The sequence below is a fragment of the Phragmites australis genome, chromosome 8 (assembly GCF_958298935.1).
Source record: "Phragmites australis chromosome 8, lpPhrAust1.1, whole genome shotgun sequence".
NCBI lineage: Eukaryota > Viridiplantae > Streptophyta > Magnoliopsida > Poales > Poaceae > Phragmites > Phragmites australis.
Window position 1 is genome coordinate 29,470,855 of NC_084928.1, and position 23,886 is coordinate 29,494,740.

The following is a 23,886-nucleotide window of genomic DNA, read 5'->3' on the forward strand; positions in this document are numbered from 1 at the left end:
GCACTGGCTTCAGTCTCGCATCTTCTGGTGGTGGCGCCTCCCACGTCGATCGCCGAGGTTCCGCCGCCTTCTCTGGCAATTCGAGGCGCTCGTGGGGGTCGATGTCGACGAAGAACCAGTCCCGTCGCCATTCCTCCCACTTGCTGCGCATCACCTGGGGAATGTAATGATCCCCCAGGCCTTCCTGGAGCCGAAGGTTGCAGCACCCCGCGACGTCCGCCGTGGAGTGCCCCCTCTTCTTCCCCACCGGCCGAAGGACGAAGAAGTGGCGAAGCAGCATCGCCGACGGCATCACCCCCACGAACATTTCGCAGAGATGCGCGAAGACCGCCAACGCCACGACGGAATTGGGGCCTAGGTGCACCAGTTGAATGCCGTACGTCTCCAGCACTTGCAGAAAGAAGGCGGAGAACGGCGGCACTAGCCCCGCCGCCACGAAGGAGGTGAAGAGGACGGTCCGCCCAAGGACGGTCGTCGCCGGCGTCAGGCCTCACCGCCACAGCACCCTCCTGACCCTCCGGCACCAGCAGCTTCCTAATCTTGTCCGCCGCCTCCTCGTTCCTCAGGCGAGACTCCGGCAAGATGCTGTCTGAAGTCTTGTCCCGGCGCCCTCCTCCAACCCTCGTCATTTCGGCAAGAGGGGGGATGTTTTCTGGTGGTGAAAAGAGAGAGGAGGGAGAATGCTCCGGTCGCCTGGGAGTTTCCTGAGGGCTTCGGAGCACAAAGAAGGCAGGAGCGCAAGTGCAAGAAAGCGTAAAAAGGGGAACGGACCGATCCGTTCCCCCTTTTATATCTCAAAATTCGAAAACTGCCGCCCGAACGGTTCGCTCGGCGAAGCGTCACCTCGATCGGCGCGACTGTCAGGCGAATCTCCCGCCGATCGCGCGATGTCAGCGGTTGCCAGGCGTATTTTCTTCGATCTGCGCGGCGACCGCGCGTGCCGCCTGTATGGTTATCATACCCTTCGGAAGTTGTGTGGACACGCGTCCACTCATTTTCCCGTTGGAACGTACTTGAGGTCTAGGTCCGCAAGGGCCACCCCTCGAAAGCTTGCCGCATGGCGTCCGCGCCAGCCTTGGCCTCGGTCGCAACGAAGGGCCCATTCGCAGTCTCCGTCCCATCGGCTACCAACGGGCCCGGGGGCTACTGTCGGTGTATTCAGAACCAGGGGTCCCTAAGTCCCGAGGCCAGGCCGGCCATCCACCACATGTCACCACCCTGCAAGGTAAGAAAAAGCTAAGTCCCGGGAGAAGGTGCTCGGGGCCGCCGCCTCTGGTTCCCGAGCACCCTAGTTCCCCGATGATCTGCAGGGCCCAAATACTAAGAACGAAGTGCTCGGGAGAGAGTGCTCGGGGCTGCACGTGGTAGCCCCCGAGGACTCGGTGCCCCGAAGGTCCCACCGAAGTGCTCGGGAGAGAGTGCTCGGGGCTGCACGTGGCAGCCCCCGAGGACTCGGTGCCCCGAAGGTCCGACCGAAGTGCTCGGGAGAGAGTGCTCGGGGCTGCACGTGGCAGCCCCCGAGGACTCATGCCCCGAAGGTCCCACCGAAGTGCTCGGGAGAGAGTGCTCGAGACTGCACGTGGCAGCCCCCGAGGACTCGGTTCCCCGAAGGTCTCACTCGAGTGCTCGGGAGAGAGTGCTCGGGGCTGCACGTGGCAGCCCCCGAGGACTCGGTTCCCCGAAGGTCTCACTCGAGTGCTCGGGAGAGAGTGCTCGGGGCTGCACGTGGCAGCCCCCGAGGACTCGGTTCCCCGAAGGTCTCACTCGAGTGCTCGGGAGAGAGTGCTCGGGGCTGCACGTGGTAGCCCCCGAGGACTCGGTTCCCCGAAGGTTCGCGCAAGATCATTCAACAACCCGAAGGGTCCCGTCGTCAGGGTGTCATCCAGTCAAAGGCCCAATGCCGCATTTAATAGGCACGCGCGGTCTGACATCCTGACATCCTGACATTCTCAGCTGCCCACGCCCCAGTGTCAGACCCTGCCATGCACTGGCAGGGGGGCGTGGGTCCATTAAATGCACGGGTCCCGTCCCGTTTCATCCAGGTGCCTCGGGATAACGTTGCCAGAATCGAAGCGCTCGGCCTGCCACCCTGCCCTGGCAGAAGAACAAGACAGGGTGGGCGCACCGGGCACCTCTGAGGCTGCCCGGTGGGCCCCTTTCATGGCGCCCCGAGGCTTCCGCAGCGGCTGGTGGTCGAATGCGCGCCGCATTTCTCCACCGCCCCTGTCACTTCGCCAAGATGAAATGATTACGCCTTTCTCCGTGGCACCTTGGCATTCGCGTCCCCTCTTTCCCATTCAGGATATGTTGAGGTCGGCGCGCCTATAAAAGGAAAGGATGGAGAACACTAAAAGAAGGAGGAACAGCCCCCGACCACAAGACAACCAAGAGACCAGATAACCAACAATCTCCGGCGAGCCAGGCCAAATATAGATCAACAGACACTCGAACCAGCTCAAGTTAAGCTGGAACATAAGAGCCTCAAGCTCTTTGTAAACAGTTCTCCCCTTAGAACCAGATACCTCCTTGAAGAATCCCCTTCAAGGATAAATATAGCGCTCATACAGGAGTAGGGTGTTACACCTCCGTGCGGCCCGAACCTGTCTAAAACCCGGCGTACCCACTAGCCATCGCATTTATTTCCGTTCCCGCTTGTTTCCCACACAAGCTTTTCCAGGATCATCCCCCCGGCCGAATCTCTAAAAAGGGGTCTCTCGGGATCCCTACGACAGGAGTTCACTCTCCGACAATGCCGCTCCTGAGATTGATCATTGTCGTGACCCTCTAGAGCATCAGACATCTACACATAAGTGAAAAAATATTAAGAGTCTATACGATAATATGTACAACAGATTTATTTATTTACTTTTGAATTTCCTCATCGCCTCCACGGGCATCTGTTTGGTTTAGGTTAAGGTAGTTGCTCAGGCTACCTTCTTCAATGTTTGATGGCGGCACATCTCCTTCTGGCACCTAGGTCGGATCGAAGGAGCCATCTTCCTGAGTGTTCTGCATACGATGACGATAAGCTGTTAGTGATACCATCCCGTCCTGAGAGTTCTGCATACGATGACGTCAAGCATTTAAGTATTCTATAGATAAAGAGCTGAGGAAGAAGGGAGATAAAGAGAAAGCCGATGACGGAAGGAGAGGTTGTCGATAAAGTGAAATAACTGGAACAAAATAGCAAAATAGGCACAAATAGGATTATGACACAAATAGTCACATCTTACATAGCAAAATAGACACAAAGGTACTGACAAGTGATATATTAATCTTACAAGTCATATCATCTTACATAGTAAAATAATGATGATTACAATTATAATTAAGATTATGACATCTTTACACGTGAAATCACACTTCTTCTCCTTATTTTCAAAGTTAGCCGATTTTAATTCGGCTTGGATGACATGACTATTGTATACAGTAACAGCTTCATGTTTGGACTTGTATCATTTGCAACATGCTTATTTAAATCTATTAACTTGTGCGTGACATGCCTCTCAACTAGAGAATACCTCACTTTACCGATAACGATGGACAACATACCATATCACAGCAATCCTAAATTTTAGAAAATATACATGAGCAGATAAACTAGAAAATAATTCATATTTCATAAATTATATCATAATATGGATATATAGTGCATTTTTTCCTCTATCTATGTCTATATTCATCATATGATTTGCTCTCAGAGGACTAGTTGTAAGCAATTTCTAAAAGTAATATAGGGAGTAAATATAAATCTATATGAGTTATTTATCATTTATTTGAGTATATTTAGCACAAGTCCGTATGATCTACTTCATCATCACTCCTACGGTCACATGCTTTGCTCAGCAAAACAACAGGATACTTGCATATCGAGGGTCTGTTGGTTAAAATTTATTTCTCCTTTCATTTACAAACAAGTCTCGAGTTTGCGATCAACATTGTACAATATAAGTGTGAAACATACTAAAATTAGGTTGTTATGAGAGTTTTTTTTTTTATGAAGACATTCTGATAGTTTTCATATGGCCGATCTAGGCATTGATAAAAAATAAAATACTGTTTTATGGTTCAAAAAATTGTTTTCCAAAGCTTAAATAGTTTTATTGCGACCACTTAGCTTTTACTTGAGAGTATTACGAAAGATAAAAAAATAGTTAAATAATTTTGCACACTACATCTTAGTCAAAATCAATACAATTTGATTGCACACATCAGAGTTTATTATAGGGGTAGAAACTATTGGAGCTTGCCGATTGCCATGATCATATCTTCTGAAGTTTGAAAAAGTCACACAATTTCACCTCATAAATACATATTCGGAAGGAGTAAGTGATGAACAACATAAAAATCACGCATTTCATCTCAATCGGTGTAATGGCACTCTTAGCAGTGACTGTGAGTGACATGTCCACGCTCAAAACGCCATCCCAGTGACTGACCGGCTGACAGCAGCTAACTTCAGTTCCAGGAACCAGGGTAATACAAAGTTGTTCCCAAAATCACAACAGAACATGATGATTATTCTAAGACCATTAGAAACATCGCCACATATTGCAGACATGGGTGAGATTTTCCTTTTTCCTATCAACTAAATGATCGGTAGGCAAGCAACAACAAACATATCTCTATACTCAAATTAGTGACAGATTTGGTGGTGCTAGAACAAAGTTACCCTCGATATGCAAGCTCCAATCAATGGTTCTTGAACCCTGTTAATCTGTCTGTGAACCAACATATCTCGGGACGGAAACTCATATAATCCATGCAGAAACAAACATGAGTAATGGTCACTAATTTGGTTCTACAGATGACATCTTCCACACATCAGATAGTACAAGTACACTTGCAGTAACTAATAAATGCAATTTAGTGAGGAAGGCAGCCTTGGGGACAACGGCGTGGAGGCAGGCAGCGACAGGGACGGGGCGATGCGGAGGCAAGCGGTGACAGGGATGGTGGCGTGGAGGCAGGCGGCAATAGGGACGGGGCGACGAACTCAGGGACGAGGCATCGGGAGACGATTCAGCGGAGGGCATAGGGAAGAGAATCGAAGAAGTGAAAGATTTCCAAGTGTTCGAGGGCAGCAGTCAACGTTTCATTATATAGGGGGTTTCACTGTCAACTGAATAGGTACACCAACAAAGAGATTTCACTGCCGACTGAATAGGTACACCGACAATGAAAATTTGCCTTCAGTGCCGACATATTAATTCGACTGGTAGTAAAATCTTTTTCATTGCCAGTCCAATAAATACACCGGCAGTAAAGCCCTCTTGAAGGGAGCAAAAAATTGTGCACGCTGATAGTCGAATCCATAACCTACCCCAAGTATATGACCAAACAAACAGCTACGCTACTCAAGCATATAGGTTGAAGTTGGTACTAAAATTGTTTATTAACATTAAGTTAAGCTCCAGCAAACTAATATTTATATTTATTTTATTTTTAACTTGTTATATACCTAAATTTTGCAATATACCTCAATTTCATAAAAAATGCAATTCATTAAAAATTGCAAACATTGTTAGAAAGCTACTTAATATTGTATCCAAAAATTCAAAGTGCTTGTTTTGACTGTCATAGTTAGGAACTGAAAATAAATATCCAAATACCTAAATTTCTATATTAGAGCTTGCTAATTAATTAAAAATATATAATTGGAGCTTGGTATATACCTACATTTCATGGATAAATTTTTTAATTCATTAGGTACAAACCAAATTAGTCCTTCATCAATAAATAGTAATTCATGTCCTTCATTAATATGCAAGCAAAACTACTTAATCAAGCTTAACGATTCGCTATTCATTATGATAATGGCATGCATAGGGAGGTTCATTGGTGTCTTCCATGAGACCTAGATCTACATCCTCTTCGAAAGGAGGTAGCGTGTACATTGATTGTAGCCTTCCTCATCGACAAGATTCTCCACTCTAATAATCCTTTTTTCTTTCTTGAAGAAACACGTGGCGCTCCTCCTTGTTAGCTAGGTTTGAGTGCTTTACATAGAAGACTTGCATAATATCTTTCGCAAGTATGAATGATTCTTCTCTGTATCTAACAAGTTTTTGGTTCACTGTAGTCATACCGTACTTATCGATCTTCACGCCCTTAGGAGTCTGACCCATTGGCACCAGAAAAAAGGAAAATTTAACACTCCATAGTTAAGCTCCCACATCTCCTCTATGAATCTATAGTAAGTCTCTCTATTGTCATTGCAGCCGTAAGTATCTATACGAACACCGCTATTTTGATTGGCGATTTTATTATCTTGTGCTCTCGTATAAAATGGATACGGGAGAGGAACCCAGATACCGTTGACCGCTTGTGTCGCTTAAGCACTGATCGTTGTTGCAGTTGGCTCTAGCACTTACCGTACTTACCACATGTCGATCTAATGGTAAGACAAGCTGAATACCTCTATAGCTGTGATCATTTAGGCTTGAACATCGATGGTGTGAGCGGGCGGGCTTGTAGAGACACTTGTGGTTGCTCCGAGAGTTAACCAAAGTGGGCTTCGCACTGAGCGATACACAATTCAAATGGTTGAGGCTTATTGGGAAAGGTTGATATAAGTACCCCTTGTATAGACCTGTGTGGTTGTGTAAGCTGTATGGTCCTTAAGTCTTATGGGTAAAGTTATACCCCATGCAGAGTGTAAAAATATTTCAAAATCCCACGCTCTTGGTCATGAGCATGCTTCTGTCCATTTACAGCAATCGTAGAGTTATGAATGTGGATTGAGGTGGTTGATGGGTTGAGATGGTGCTTTACAGATATTATTCCTATGGCTCCTTTTGCATTCTGTTCAGTTGATGTTTATGGGCTAGTTTGTTACTTTGGTCAAGTATAGATACTCACATATGTTTATGTCAAATTTGCTTTCATATATGAATTTATTTAACCATGTGGTCGTATTCTTGTTAACATCCCAATGCATAATTTTTAGAATCGGGCTATTTATAAGTATCCATTATGGATTAAGTTTTGCGAGTAACTTTGTACTCACGCTGCTATTTCGGGTGCTACCAGTGAGGAGGAGTTAGTATTTGACTACTTTACACCTGTTGTCGTTGTAAAGAATATAGGGGTCCCCCACCAGGATGGCCAACAATGACCAATTTTTGCAGGACTAATTCCTTTTCTCTAAACTGGGTCCACCGCGCGACCGCTCAGCACCGCACGACCACACTCCCGACCTACGCTGGACTTACCGGCGACCAGTCCCTACTGGTCGCGGGGCAGGTACTCATCTAAACCAGACAACTCTCATTTAATATCGATGCCCATGCCGTTTTCCTTCCCCAAGCGCACCACTCCAACCGAGGTGACAATGGACGGCACAGAGCTTCCATCTCCATCCCGCAACATTAATTCTTACGGATGGGCTCGCAGATGAACAAAGGGCGTGGCAGGCGCACGTGAGCAACCAGCAATGGAACAGGGCAGACCAGGCAATCCGAACTTGATCAGCGGGGAAGCGGCTGACGGATGGGACTAGCATCGCAGCGCTCCAGGGCAGGCACAACACATGCGTGCTCGATAATAATAGCCTATGTTGACCATCTAGATAAGTATGGGTCTATTTCATGGGCCCACATGTAAGACTCCTTTCCTCCTGGGCTATAAGGGGAAGGGAGTCCGCCTTGGGAGAGGGGGCCAAAAAGTACAGAGAAGAAATCATACTCAATGAGAAGAATATACAGGATGTAGGGCTATTACCTTAAGGATGTCTAAACCTAAATAAACTCTATGAACCTGGATAAACTCTGGTGTTGTTAGATTAGCATAGGCGCATCCCCAGAACACAGATCACGCACCGTTCGTCCGATATACCTTAGAATCACTGTTAAGGATCCACCCCCGACACCCGCCGAGGGTGGTGACGGGCATGAGTAGACAACTACTCGGAGGTCGTGCTTTTGTGATAGAGTCTAAGACATATGGCTCCATCTTTCTTTTGTTGTATAGTCTTTAGTCTTCCGCTGCGTAGTTTCTTTTATTGGTTAGGAGTTGAGTTAGTTTTTTATCTCCTCCTATCTCTCTTTTGTTATAAATATAACTTTAATTAATTGCTCTTTCTTAAACTGCGTTGTGATGCTATATGTTGGAGAGGTATGTGTTCTGATCTTGGGCACAAAACATGTGCCGAGACTACCGAGGTAGTATTCTAGTTAATTATTATAGTTGTGATTATGCAAATGATCGATTTGGTGATTAATTAGAATATTATCTGGACGGTTCTTTACAGAAGCAAAGGGAGGAAAAACGAAAGGGGAGATCCGACCAATAGTAGGAAGGAAGAAAGAGTAAGAAGGGATGAAGAAGGAATGAGAGAAAGGCTAACATGTGGGGTCTGCTTGACGTGTTATCTAAGTATATGGAGTCCACTGGCACATGTGAACCATGTAAGATAAATCAATTTTTTGAGGGAACAAAATAGGCTTTTTTAAAAAAAATATGATAGGTTTGCTTAAATCGTTTTCTCCGATATGGCCCATTTGGATAAGGAGGATTGAGATCCAAACCCTTAGAATTTAATTTTTGAATTAAATCCTGAATAATTGTATAGCAATTCTGCCTATCCACATAGGCCCTCATCCTTTCCTACATCGTTACACTTGCATGCTGAATAGTTCTGTTGGTAATTGTTTTTCTTGTTTGGGGGGAAAATGTGGAATCATTTTTAAAAATAAGGGTGGTGACAATAAGCATATAAAATGGTAATAGTACACATGAACGAAGAGGCAATCACATGAATATACGCCTTTCCTGTTATGAATGTAGGTATAAAACATCAACAAATTTCTTAGGAGGAGTTGGGCAGGAATTCCATCTTATTTTATCGGCCAATAATTCTGCGAATACATATAGAGGAATCTAATATATAGAATCAAAAACATTTTGAATGATGGTCAAATGATGCTTTTGTCCTCCTAACAAGTACTTGTATATAGGAGATAAACAATCATGGATACTCAGGTTGCTACTTTCTAGATCTCCCTTACCATGATTATTTTTCTCGCGGCATCCTTCCTCCACAGATTTGGACTCCGGCATGTGTAGAGAAGAATCTGTATAGGTACACATAGCTCTAGAAATTTATAAAGTTAAAATTATATGTACAGTGAAGATGTTTGAGTGAGTTATTTAATTTATATTCAAAATTAAAAATGTATGTTTAAACCATTTTACATTTACCTATAAATATTAAATCTAAGATGAATATAGAAGTTAAAGCACTACCAAATAAGATCTATAGCGTGACATACGAATTAATATACTCCTAGATGATATACTCTAGATCCGAAGGCAGATGCGTAATAATATAAATCTAATCCCATGTTCGATGTCTGGTGTGCATGTGAGAGAGAAGAGATCCATGATTAGTAGTAGTTCATAACAGAAGCAAACTTTTCTCTGTAATCTGATGCAGAATCCGGGCCAACAACTTTTTCTTGGACGCTATACAAACCTCTGAATACATGGATTGGCAACTCTAGCTTCCAAGTTGTTGACTGAAAACAGAAATGTTCCCTCGCATTAGTTTCTTGTACTATATAAAGAAAACAAGTCTCGTATCATACTATCATTGCTCTAGAGAAACAGATAAAAAAAATATTTAAAAGATGGAAGCAGCTCATAATGTTCCAAGAGTTAGACACAGATTAACAAAAGGAATATCTCTCTGCTAATTGGTTGGTAAGGTCGTTAGCATATATAATTGCAACACAACCATCTCTATGCAGATTTAAGTACTCGGGCATACATACATACATACAGATTGAGTAGTGATTGTGCACATCTCATGAGCACCGATGATACGCCGAAATATGATTCTTCTTTCCCCGATCGAGCGGCTGCCACAAGATCATCAGACCTCACATGATACAGTTATAACGGCAGCCGGTTAAATCAGTTGGCATCGTTGTTGGTTGAATGGTTGTTGAGGGAAGAGCACTGTTCATGCACATCAGCAGGTCGACAGCAGTAGTGTAGAAGAGAAGAACACAGGTCGAACGAGACCAACATTTATACAGCCTGCTAGGTAGCTAGCTACCCATGCTTAGTCAGTGATCACGCATTAGAACCTACTACTTTAAAAAAAAGCCATATATGTCCTCTTTTCACTATTGATTAAAAATAATTAACAATAATAAAATATCACTGTCAATTCTTAAAAAACTGATAGTAATAGATTATCTAACAAAAACGATAGTGATAATCAAGTATTGTCGATGTAAAGAATATATGGGTCCCCCACCGAGATGGTCCGCAACGACCAGTTTTACTATTATCCGCTTTCGTTCTCCAGCCTAGGCCCACCGCGCGACCAGTCGGCACCAGCATGACCACGACACTGGCCTTCGCAGGATTTTCCGTAACCAACCCTTGCTGGTCGCGGGACAGGTACTCCTCTAAGCCAGTCAAACCTCATTTAATATCACTAGTCATGTCATTTTCCTTCCCCAGGCAGTTCACCTAGGCTAAGGTGGCATGGCCGATGTAGGGCTACCGTGTCCCGTCCCGCAACATTAATTGTTGCGAAGATGTGTCCGATGAACGGGATGGGTATTGCAGTGCTCCAGGACCAACACAGCGTATATGTATCCTGTAATGATAACCTACATTGGCCGTCTAGGTAGGCATTGGTCTATTTGATGGGCCCACGTGTAAGACTCATTTCCTCCTAGGCTATAAGGGGAAGGGAGTGCCTTGTGAGAGGAGGACGAAGACAAAAAGAAGAAACCATACTTAATTAGAAAAATACACATGATATAGGGATATTACCTCAAAAGGGACTGAACCTAGATAAACTCTGGTATTCTTATATTAGCACAGGCACATTCCGTAGAACACAGATCACGCACCTGTCGTCCGATACATCTTGGAATCACTGTTAGGAATTAACCCTTGATAAGTATCACTACCAATTTTTCTATTATCGCTGCTGGTTCATGATTAGAACTGGTAGCTAGTTCATAGCTAGAACTGGCAGTGACAATCAAGTATCACTGTCGGTTTGTTATATTAACGGACACTGATAATAAAATGTAGCTCATTTTGAAAATTCATAACGTTTTTATACGTGATTGAATGAAGATAAACTTTACATAAAAGTTATAGCTCTCGATAAGTCTATAAATCTGTAGTTGATAACATTTTTATTTGAAGTCATAGATGCCCAAATAAGTATCTAAAGACCGTCGAAGAAAAACCACACCACTGGACCACAAAGTAAATTATCAGATATAGTGTAAGGCTAGTAGGAATGATCGAAAAAGCCACACACATAACCACAAAGTTAAAAATTGCATCTTCAAAGATTTTTATCACGAGTTTGTTAATTCAAATTAATGAAACATCTGTTCAGCACTTACTTCTGGATGTAGCACTATGTTTTAATAAAATTTAAGCAAATCGTAGAAGGTCAATTTTTGACTAAAAACTTTAGAGGTTCTATTGATGGTCTTCTGAGCCTTTTTAGGGGTCAAGAAAGGGACAAGTGTGCCTCCTCGTTAGCTTCGAAAGTAGAGTTTGAACGTCTAAATTAGACTCTGTATGCAAAAGTTATGACTATTTTACCGAACGGAGATAAACTTTTTCTTATGAAACCGGATGGAGACAAACTTTATTTGAAAATTATAGACATCGCCGAGATGTACAACTTGGTAGTTGACAACATTTTTATTTAAAATAATCTGGATATTAGAATAATCGTCTAAATATTTGAGCAGGAAAGAATCAAAAGAATAAATATTTTTCATAGCCATCAACTAAAAATGTGAGGTGAGATAGTAAAGAACCTTGAAGTCACGGTTTTCGACTCTCGCAAACTACATGGGCACGTAAATTGCTATATTTGTATGTTCGACTCTCACAAAAGTTGCAGGGTCGTTGTTGAGTGAAAAAATTGTCAGTATCAAAACCATCGGATTTGAAATCGAATATCATTATCGATTCGTTAACTGTAGTGATTACTTTATTACTACATAATTATCACTGTCGTTTATTCACTGTTGGTTAAAAATTCGGCAGTGGTGGAACTTTTTTTTTAAGTAGTGAGCGGAACGTCACCATCGACATCGTCGTGCTTAATCTCATCCGACAAGCATATCCGTAAGTATCCGTCTAATCAGTTAATCTATTACAAGATGGCGTTTAGGGGAGCAGGGTCCCTCCCTTCGAAATGATGCCGAGCTACGCTTTCGGCCAAAACCTCTGTGCTTGCACCTAGTTTAGTGCCGGTCAAATCGTGCATGATCCCCTAAACCCCTCCCTCGATCTCCGTCATCTTGTTTAGTCATCTATTCCCTTGGCTTTTCTTAGGGTTGCGAGCGGTTCATGCATGGGAGATGGAACATTTCCTCGTGCCCACTACCTAGGGTTTCTACTTGCCTGCCTTTACCAAATTGCCCTTCAACCTCGGGCTTCACCAATCAGATTAAGAGTTGAGAAATGGTTAGGCCTATGTTTGTATTGTATTGGTGTAGGGTTTGATTTCACGGGAAGATTCCAACAGAAAGGTGCATTATGGATATCGATCGATCTCTTCAGATGTGGCTTTTGAAGACCTATATCTGCATGTAGCGTTGCAACAGCGAACGCACAAAACTAATCAAGCAGCGCTAGCTGCATGTCTGGCGTGCTCATCTGATTTTCAAATGATAAATTCACGGTAGTTTTGTTCCAAAGAGTTGTATGTTTCAGAAATCAGAAATATATATATATATATATATATATATATATATATATATATATATAAAGCGCTCGAGAGTATGTATTTTCACATACGTATAACATTACATAAGAGTATCTTATGTGATAAATAGTATGTATATGGAGCATATGAATATATAACATCATTCAAGTAGTATGTATACTTTTTTAATGGTCTATATATATTTTTTAAGTATATTACATTTTATGTATAAATATGAAAGTATTATCAAAATTTAATAAAATTGATAGACTTCTTTGTCATTATGAGTATAGTTATATACTCATTATATATATATATATATATATATATATATATATATTATAAAACTAGTCTGTACTCTGGGAGTACATATTTCCTACTATGATATACCATATAAATGAACTGGATATACTCCTATGTCACTATAAGTATAGTTATATACTCATTCTAAAATACTACCATGTAAACTACATGCAAAATTGAAAAAAAGGCTATCAATTTTATTAGATTTTGATAATGCCTTTGTATTTGTACATAAAATATAATACACTCAAAAAAATATGTGCAAACCATAAAAAACTATACATACCATTTGGATAATCTTATATACTCACATGCTCCATATACATACTATTAATCATACGAGATACTCTATATAATAAGATAGGTGAAATTACATACTTTCGAGAGGACAAATATACTTCATATATATTGTACTGTACAACAGTGACAGTTAAACAACTATTTGTAGCAGCAAAAGTCAAAGTTCCAACACGGTCTACTTTCCGAAAGCGCGGATGAATTAAAACGTAGTTTAATATCGTGATAGCAAGTGGAGACTTGGAGAGTGAAGGATCGTAACGGGAAGGCCAGCACGCGATCGATGGTGCCGAGCAGAGACGGAGGAAATTGCTCGAGCAGGCGCGGTCCGGTCAAGCCTCGCTCCAACGGACGGACGGGGAGGAAAGGTCGCGGCACGATCCGCGCACGCGCACAGGACCGAAGCCAAGCCCTCCTCGCCGACTTGGGCGGGGTGGGGGGGGGGGGGTGCTCCTGCTGCGCGCGCGCGCGCAAGCACCAACCCATGACCCGGGCGCGAGACGAGGGCGGGTGGAGCGCATCGCATCGGGTTCGGCTGCCGTCAAAAGGCGAGCAGGGGACAGCGCGCCGACATGCCAACTGCCCCCCTCCCGCCCGTGGTACTACGACTTCGCATCGCGCCTGTGGTCCCAGCGTGCGCCTGACATGTCGGTCTCACGTGCCTCCGTGCCACTTGTCGTCGGATGCCTGGGAGCAGCAGGGATTGTGCCATCTGGTCCTTTGTCTTCTCGTGTACTGCAAGATTGTTTCTTTCTTGTTCCTCTTTTTTCCTTCTTATACGAGATGGCTTGTTTCTTTTTGTGTGCAGAGCTTCTCTTGTTATCGGGAATGCTAATTCATGGTGGCACGATGGAAAGCTTCTGAGGGACGATCCGTCCGCTCCGGCAACTTGAGAAGTTCTCGTCCGTCAAAAAAAAATCTTGTTCGCAAATATAAATAACTCGAGAAGTTCAAATTTCTGCACAAACATGACACCTTTTAAACGAACGAAATCAACATTAGATGAAAAAACTTTGAACTTTCACTCGGGAAGGTGCGAAATGTCAACTTACCAAAACTTAATATGAGCTTTCACCTAGTCAGATCAAGACCTTTCACCCTATAGTAGCAGTTGGTCGGCAACGGTGAGGCGGCTAGGGCACTGTAAATTGCCATATCTATGTCAGGGTGAGGATGTGCCTGTGGCATAGCGATGGGAGCCTCGGTGCCAGAATATCTGCGCTAGTGCGGTGATACGCCACTCCGCCGGACGTTGGTTTGGACTGCTGCAATTTGATAGGAACAAGCACTCGTTAGTGAGCGAACGGGGAATGGAAGAGGAAGGGGAATGAAAATAGCAGGCGCTGGTCATCCCCCGTGCAGCTTGGTTAGTTTGGATAGTTCAACAGCCATGATAACGCGTGTCTCCGATCGAACGGTACGCGGCATGCTGTAGGCACGTCTGCTATCGAGCAAAGTCGTGAGTAACCCTGAACTAAGAGTGATGCTATACGAAAATAACATGTTTCGATAAAACATGTTCTCATCCATTGATCTTCATTGGATGACTGCCGTTGTTTCTTGAACCTCCGGTTTTATCTTCTGTCCAGACGTCTGCTCTCCATCCTCGCTCCCGACACCGACATGCTCTGTTGTTCATGCCCTCCTCCACCCATCTTTGGTGGTGCTCCTGCCGCCACGCTAAGCCAGCTTTGCCCAACAATCTCCGCTCCCCTCTGCCCCAGCACCACCCACCTATGGTCCCTCGCCACTCTATCCCACGCCTATCTCCTCCGTCCGACCGGTCTCTCTCCGTAGGAGCTCCCTCTAAACCTGCAACAGACAAAACAACTTGTCAGAAAAGTCATCGTCAACCCCAGAGCCAGCGACCATCGCAAATTCACATATATTCACACTGTAGTGTGAGAGATCGAGCTTGTTTTCATACATCTGAAAATTTACGAGGCATGGTGAATTAATTAGGAACTCAGTTCTGTACGTATTTCCAGTGTCGTGTCACGTTCCAATGAACGTATAATCGGCTTGGAAGATTTGCAGTGAGATTTTGGAGTTGCAGGAGGTCCTCCTATGGTTTCAAGCACCTGACAAGTGGTACAGATTTGCAGTAAGATTTCCTTCCGAGTTCCAGGAAGTGCTACCGCCGAACTCCCCTCCCCACGCGCACGCCGCGCGGGGCACCGAACTGCGCCACTGGGCGCGCGCGGCGGGCCCCGCGCCGACCGCGCGCATCTTTATAGGCAGCAGCACCCGCTCGGCCACCCCGCACTCGTCCTCCCCACGACTCACCAGTACACCACACGCCCTCGCCTCCGACAGCGACCGGGCAACCGCGTCTCCGAGCCGCCCGGTTCCAGTTCCTCTCCTCCGCAGCCCCACGTCGCCGCAGCCGCGTCCGTCCTCCGTGCACCACGAGCGCATCGCCCTGCCGAACGACGCATCAGAAGTCCAGAGCAAGCACGGAGACACAGTGATGTCGACAAGCTCGACCAACTCTGCGGCGTCCCCGGCCGTGTCCGGCCTCGACTACGACGACACCGCACTCACCCTAGCACTCCCTGGATCCTTCTCCTCCGCTGCCGCCGACCCCGCCGCCGACCGCAAGCGCGCCCACGCCGACCACAACAAACCGCCCTCCCCAAAGTACGCATCTTTCTCCTTCCCTCTAGCTCCAGCCCTCGTGCGCCGTGTGCCGGTGACTGCGATTGCCTGTGATTATGAACGGTTCAGACTGACCTGGATGTATGTGTGACGACGTGCAGGGCGCGGGCGGTGGGGTGGCCGCCGGTGCGTGCGTACCGGCGCAACGCGCTGCGCGATGAGGCCGCGGGCGCGAGCGCCGGGTGCAAGCTCGTGAAGGTTGCCGTGGACGGCGCGCCGTACCTGCGTAAGGTGGACCTCGCGGCGCACGACGGGTACGCGGCCCTGCTTCGCGCGCTCCACGGCATGTTCGCCTCCTGCCTCGCCGACGGGGTGGGCAGGCTCGTGGACTCCGCCACCGGCGCCGAGTACGTGCCCACCTACGAGGACAAGGACGGCGACTGGATGCTCGTCGGAGACGTCCCCTTCAAGTAATTAACCTACCTCCCTTCTTCTTGCTAGTTACTATTTGGTTCTTGGAGATCTCCATTGCTATAGAACATTAGAAAACATGCTAACCCGATCGGATTCACATCAACGCAGGATGTTCGTGGACTCGTGCAAGCGGATCCGTCTCATGAAGAGCTCTGAGGCCGTCAACCTACGTAAGAACCCAAATCCAGATCCAAGCTACAAGTTGCCATAAACTGATCTGATTATTACATAAGTACTAACATTTCTGCTTTGCTTTATGCAGCTCCAAGGACGTCATCCCAATGATCTTGTCGACCGATCGACGCCTATGCGAAAAGCATTTAATTTGTCTGAATCAATTCACAAAGTGTGCAATGGAAGAGGCTTGGCTGCTCGGGTCCTCCTTGCACCTCTTACACCGTAGGATCAGAGATCAGTCATTTGTTGTTGTGTACTGTACAGGCCACACACCACATGGAAACTTTCTCCCAGTTTCAGGTGCACCTTCTCTCGGCCGGAGCACGGTCGGCCGGACGGTTTGATTTTTGGACGACGGCGAGAAGGGCGGCGCCGGCACTTGTCAGTTAGATTAGTAGTCTCTTTCAGTTTCTTTCATGTCACTCTTTAGTCTCGATCATGTTGTCCCGAGGGATCGATGTATACACCGATATGGTACATGTTATGCTCTGTTCGCATTGTAAGGTCAAAGAATACAAGTACAGTCTGTCACCGTTGTTGCAACTTTAGCTGCCTAATCTGTATGACCATTCTTTCCTGATCTGTGGTTCTGTGTTGGTCCCTTGTTTGGAAAATTTTGAGCTGACCAGTTAGGTGGGTGATGATTGCTGTGGAAAATTTGGAAACCGGTGCTAGTGGGAAGCTGTGTGATTGAGGCAGCTTGGACAATTCTATCCGCTGAAGAAAATGGTGCAGAGACTGAACGCAAAGTGGAATTTTGAAAGGTCCAGCTGCCTCTAAAATCTGCTGCTCACTTGCACCTGGCTCATCCAGCCATCCAGAAACTGAGCTTGCAGTTCATCTTGCTCCCATTTCGTCCTCAATGTAATTAGAACTCCCAAAATTTTGTTAAGAAATGGTATTGTCAGAGGGCTATCTTAACAGAGGCGCTGAATAGATTCTATCAGCTCAGAAGCACAAATACCACATGTTTTCTCTGAACCTAGGCATTTGTGATTTCCTGATGCGGAAGATCCTCTCTCATTTCGGCCGGTCGTTTTGTTGTGCAACCAAATCCGATTCTGCACATGGCTTCAGCGCTGTTGCTCCTGGACCGGTCCGCGTCGCAGTCCCATTCAGATGGTCACTTCCACAGGATCGCATTTGGATGATATTGCAGGCGGTTGCGCAAGGATGTCACTGAAAGCAACATCCATCATGGCGATGCATTAGGCCATTGTTTTTCCATGAGAAGTTATCGTTTTCACACAAAATGGAACTGAACTTGCAATGTTGCTGGTAAACAATTTGCTTCAAGAAAAAAATGTTTCAAAGAAATGCCAAATCAAAATCTGCACCATGTGATGCCGCAGAGTGTTCGTATCATGTGTGGGAGATGGACGCCACTGTAATGCGCCACGTACCTCCTCGAAGTGATTCCCGGATATCTGTTCGTTAGGATTGTGCTGGATTTGTTTGTCCCGTCCCGTGAGATCCTGTTGTGTGTTGCGCAAAAAAAAAAGGATCTCGTTGTGTGCCACTTTAGTTCAGAGATGTCAGGAGCTTCGTAAAAATGATCAACTCTGACTGTGCTGCATTTCGTGTCGGGAAAAGGAGTACTGGTGGATTGGTAAAGCGGCAGCCTGGGAATTTTATATATAAGAATTAGTTGAAGTGTACTCTTAACAGTAATCTTATCAGAAATGTTGAAGATTTCTATAATTAATCACATGCCATGACACAGCAGAAGGGATCAACTTCTAAACTGGTCCAAAACCTAGAGGTTTATGACATTTTCAGCTAGCATTTGGAATTTGTAGCTCACTGCCCCGTCTGTACGATGCTGGGGCATTTTTCGGACATTTTTAAGCCCTCCAGCACTCGACTTTTCCCTGTCAGATTTGGATCCAATGGTTCACGTGTTTCTTCTCCATCACACATTCTTCTTACTCCAGACCTCTCCTCTCCTCTCCCGATATGCCACTGCCGATGAGACGATCTACTGCACCTCGCCCCTGCCTACCCTCCTGCTACATCTACAGTGGCTTCCTACTGTCAGGTGCGCTTTCGTCACTTACTCCCTCGCTAACCTCTCCTTCTTGAAGCACTTATTGTTGATCTTACCATTCGTCCTCTTACTGCTTGTGGCTGCACTTATTGTTGATCTTACCATTCGTCCTCCTACTGCTTGTGGCTCTGGTGACGTCATAATCTCTTCATTACGTGAAAAAGCTCAAAAATGATGAGTCATAATCGTCATAGGTGACAGGTGCATCACCTCGAATATATTACTGATGATTAGTTATAAGTGACAGATCAATTTTTGATCCGTCACTTATTAAAGTCATAAATAACCTATCATAACTATGACCCATCACTTATTACAAGTCATTGTGACCCATCATTTATTAATGACGAACGTTTTTCGTGTTTTTGACACGAAATAAGTTAAAAATATATATTTTTCACCGAGTCATCCCAACCTAGGATCATCACCACTCGTCATGTGTCACATATATTTTTCACACTATTTTTATACTCTGTATTTTGACGGAATAGAACCCACGACCTAGCCTCACGCACGTACCCACTTTACTACCTCACCCTTACGTGCCTTCTGAAGAGACATGAATATTTTATCATGTTAATATTTTTACCAAAGATTATAAATGACGGGTCATAACTGTAACCATCACTTATGACAATCATAAGTGACGGGTCACAGTTTTGATCCATCACCAATGACTGATCTAGGATGATCCGTCACTGATGAGTCGTTATTGGTGATGGATCATAACTACGACATATCATTATTATCATAAGTGATGGGTCATGTTACGACCTGTCACTAATTTTGTGTCTCATTTATCTATTTTTCACGTAGTGCTTCGCTGCACCACCGGTCAAGCTACCGGCCTTAGCTTCCCTCGAAACTAGGGGCATGGTGAACCCCGAGGCCTTTAACCCTAACCCTTCTCCCTCGCTGGAGTTCATTGGGGATAGAGCAGATCGGTTCGAGGAAGAAATGGTCGGATCTCGCTGAAGTTGGAGAGAAAGGTGAAGAGGAAGAGGAAAAAAAATAGGGTGTGGAGGGTGTGAGAAACACCCGATTAGAGTATAGCAATCCCGTTCCTTTAATTATCACATTTTGGGTTTTCATTGCACAAATGTCACAAACATGACAAGCAATATCAATACTACATTACAATTTAGACATGTGCTAACCTCATGTTTGTAGAGAGTATCGTTGGTGTGAAAACAAGACCTGAGGGGGGGGGGGGGTGCGCTCACGCAATTAAAACTGGAATTATACACGACTGTCTATTACTCAAAATATGAAAATAGTATATGTGTGTATATATATATATATATATATATATATATATATATATATATATATATATATAGACACACACAGAGTACAAAGAGGTTTGCGTATGGATCTAATCCTAAAAACTAGGCAGATTGCTCCGTGTTCCTACTACTAAGATATAGCCGAATGATGGGTGATTCTGTTGTTGATCTTCAATGGGTATTGATATTCTACCCGACTAGACCTGTTTTGGGGTTCGCAACTTCAGAGATACGAAGATATGAGTTGCTATCAGGCTTCAAGTGGTGTGAATTGGCTTTGCTAGGATTGGCTTCCCTCTGAGTTGGATTGACTTAAGCATGCCCCTTTCCCCTCCTTTTATAGTCAGGGAACTCGAGCGTGACCTATCTGGACTCCTTCAGATATAATCTTGTCGGATGGATAGACTTCCAAATATCTAGAATTACAAGCCAATAGGATATAGCTTCCCTATTCAATACAATTGTCTTCCTTATATTTTATCTCTATACACTACATGAAAAAAGATCTTAAGTGGCGGGCGATAATTGTTATGGGTGACGGGTCCTACACCTGTCACCACGAACATATCATTGATGACTAGTCATGAGTGACGAGTTAGGACCCATCACTAATAAGATCATTAATAATGGGTCATAATTGTCATCCACATATGACAAGTCATAAGTGATGTGTCACAATTATGACTCATCACTATTGACTGATGAAAGCTTTTCACATTTTTTGGACATGAAAAAAGTCAAAAAAGATATTTTTCACCTGAGCCCAACACAGGGACCATCGCCACTTGCCATGTGTCACTTTGTATTTTTCACACGGTTCTTATACTCTGCGTTCCGTGGGAATCGAACCAACAACCTCCCCTCGCGTGCGTAGCACACTTATCACCTCACCCTCACGTGTGTTCTGAAGAGAGCTGGATATTTTATCCTTTTAACCTATTTTTGTCGAAAGTCATAAGTGACAGGTCATAACCGTGACCCGACCTGTCACTAATGACTATTTTTGCTAAATTATTGATTACTTAATTGTTTGATACTAAATTCAGTGAATTATTGCTTACTGAATTGTTGATTTATAAATAAAAAATTTCTTCATCTAAAGTTGTACATATATTTTATGAATTTTTGAATATCTTATGCCAACGATCGCAATTTGATAGGTGACCTAGAGTGCATTCGGTAAAATAGACATAATTTTTGCATATGGATATCTACAGAAAAAGTTACATCCGTGTCTCCCCGACTTTGTCGGGTTCTACAATTTTTTCGAGGCCAAATTTGGCTTGGAAGATTGAGTTTTCGCCCTAAAAGTCCATCTAGCTCTTATGTGTGATTTTAGTAATTAATGACAATACCTATGAACTAACTATGTTGTTGAGAATTGTTAGTAGGGTATTCCATATGTGATGCATGGAGGAGAGATATGCATCAAGATTAATGAGCTTTAGATGATGCTCGGGTAAGTGATGACAATATCTATGGACTAACAATGATGTTGAGAATTGTTATTAGGTTATTCCATATGAAATGCATAAGAAATGAAGTATGGATTCATTGAGAAATACCATGAGTTTGATATCTTAATGATGTTCATAAGAGGAAGAAGAAGTTTGAAGAATGAAGGCTAAGTTACTTGTGGAGATCAAGTAATTAAAGGTATGCTATTGTCAATAGAGTTTTATAGATTAACCATGTACTTTGTGCTTAAGAGTGAGTTGAGGTTAGGATCTATAAGAAGGAATAAGTTGAATTGAAATCATATATGCTAAGAGTGAAGAACAAGATTGGACTCTATATATGATAAAGTGAATTTATTGAAGATATTAGATAGAAAATAGTTTTCTATGGCAAGACGGAGAAGGGTAAGTAAGACTCGGCTGTGATGGACCATCCAGTGGTGAAGGACAAACAAATAGCTTGGCACCGAAGGACCAAGGTGATGGTGAAGAGCGAGTAAAGGCTTTGCGCCAATGGACCATGTGAGGCCATATGAAGTAATGGATGACTCCTATCAATTATATGAAGAATCAAAAAGAGATGGAGTGAAGATTACATGAAAGCTGGGAACCCTTAAGGTTTGAAAGAAAGAAACGGTACTTGAAAGTATTTAAAGGCTCAAATTGGTTTAAATAAATTTTACATTTGAATTTGAGTATAGGTATGCCGTACTATTAAGAGAGATGTAACATGAGCTATTTATCGTGTCTCAGTGCTTAAGAGTTTCTAATCAACCCAAAGTGAGAATTCGCTTTAGGAATCTAGTGCGGAAAGTGTGCAAGTATCTAAATTAGGTTTTTGGAGTGTTTCTAGTTTGATGAAATGTGTTTGGAATCATGAATTTAGTTGGGATGTGTAGCCTTCTGAATAAGCTTTTCGTAGAGTCCAAAATCGTCAAAATTGGACTTTAGGATCAAAAGTTATCACCGTTTTCAGAGGGTCAGTTGTGCTGAACTTGGACTCTCCGGATTAGCCGAAGTATCCGAGTTTAGCTTCGAGCCAGGTGGTCTGTTAGGGTCTGAGTGTTTCACTCGGATACTCTGGGTTGATCTGGACATTGTGGGTTGACCCGGATACTTTGGGTGGCTGGAGTCTCCGGACTTTACTCCGACCAGAGCTCTCAGTTATGCGTTCTAGTACAAAAAGTTGTGTAACAGCTAGTTTTTGGGGAATGGTATAAATAACCCCTCATCCCCACCCTTGTTTGCTGCTGCTTGGCACGAAAGAAAAACTTTCTAGAGCCAAAAGAACTTCCTCCCACTCTAATCTAGTGAGTTATTTGAGAAGAAAAGTGAGTTGAGTTGTGAGATTGAAAGATTGAGTGCAAGTGAGCTAAATCCCCATCTTGAGCACTCGAGTTTATCGGCAAGAAGTTCATCGTCATGTTTGTTACTCTTAGATCTTTGAGCTCCTAGGCGGTTAGGCGTCGTCAACGAGCACCTAAAGTTATAGTGTGCTGTGGAAAGTTTGTGAAGGCTTTGATTTCGTCTCTAAAAAAGAAAAAAATCAAGAGTGAAAATTAAGCTCAAGTGTGACCGAGCTTGGAGAGGAAAGGGGTTAAGAGATACCCAACTTAAGTGTGATTGAGCCCCTCAACGGAGACGTAGGAACTTCTAGAGGAGGTGTCTGAACTTCAAAAAATAAATCTTGTGTCTTCTCCATTGTTTCCTTATTCTTATGTTCTTACTCAATATTTATGCATATTGCTCGATCTACTTGTTCTTGTGAAATTGATTATAGTACTCCGTGGATCTACTTGGAACACACGACTTTATTTGGTTTGAGCTAGAACTCTTTAGACGCATTTTAATTTCAGTTTCAAGTTCCTTCTGTGTTGAACTCGGAGTATCTGAGTCAACTCGGAAACTCCAGATTCGGTACAATCTGAACCCGGAGTGTCTGGGTCAACTCGGAGTATCCAGATGAACATCGTTTTTAAGATTTTCTTTTTAAGTTTTATTACATATCTTTTGCTAGATTTGAGTAATATTTATCACCTTAGGATTGTAACCTCCACACTGATTTAGAGTGATTGTGCACTAGTTGAGCCTAGCATATTTAGGGTTTTTACTTGTGAAAAATCCGTTAGTTTATTTTTCACTGCAAGTTTAGGCCAACGGAAAAAGAGGACGAATTTTGTAAAAACGTCTATTCACCCCACTCTAGACGATATCATTGTCTTTTCACGTCCTCTGAAGTTTCTGTACTGTTTTCAGAACGCACTTATATCCATAGCCATCACCTCTTATATCAAACTTGAGCAGAAATGTACAATGGTTTATATTCTAGTGTTACTTAGGTGAGAAAAAATAAATAAAAAATAAAAAATATAGCATCATGCTATACACGTATGCACATATAAAAAAATATAGCAGCAAGTGCTTTGTTAGACTTAGTCATATGCTTTTTTCCTTGTATTAGATTTGACCTAATAAGCTATATTTCTTTTTGTTATTCTTTTTTGTTGCTTGGATAATGCTGCAACTATAACCACACTTATTGCT

At 43.7% G+C, this 23,886-nt stretch overlaps 1 protein-coding gene across 1 annotated transcript; it reads left to right on the forward strand.

Moving 5' to 3' along the window:
• Nucleotides 1–15,553: 15,553 nt before the first annotated feature.
• LOC133926952 (auxin-responsive protein IAA23-like) lies at nt 15,554–17,095 on the forward strand. The gene is made up of 4 exons (XM_062373137.1): nt 15,554–15,943; nt 16,063–16,371; nt 16,484–16,545; nt 16,638–17,095. Exons 1-4 carry the CDS (start codon nt 15,774–15,776, stop codon nt 16,658–16,660), a joined length of 564 nt encoding a protein of 187 aa, XP_062229121.1. The 5' UTR covers nt 15,554–15,773; the 3' UTR covers nt 16,661–17,095.
• Nucleotides 17,096–23,886: the final 6,791 nt, after the last annotated feature.

What these genes read in the sequence shown, in the direction of transcription:
- LOC133926952 (XM_062373137.1), top strand. Translation starts at nt 15,774, where the DNA reads ATGTCGACAAGCTCGACCAACTCTGCGGCGTCCCCGGCCGTGTCCGGC. An exon ending in AACAAACCGCCCTCCCCAAA is followed by an intron (nt 15,944 to 16,062) that starts GTACGCATCTTT and finishes GACGACGTGCAG; the next exon opens with GGCGCGGGCGGTGGGGTGGC. An exon ending in CTCTGAGGCCGTCAACCTAC is followed by an intron (nt 16,546 to 16,637) that starts GTAAGAACCCAA and finishes TGCTTTATGCAG; the next exon opens with CTCCAAGGACGTCATCCCAA.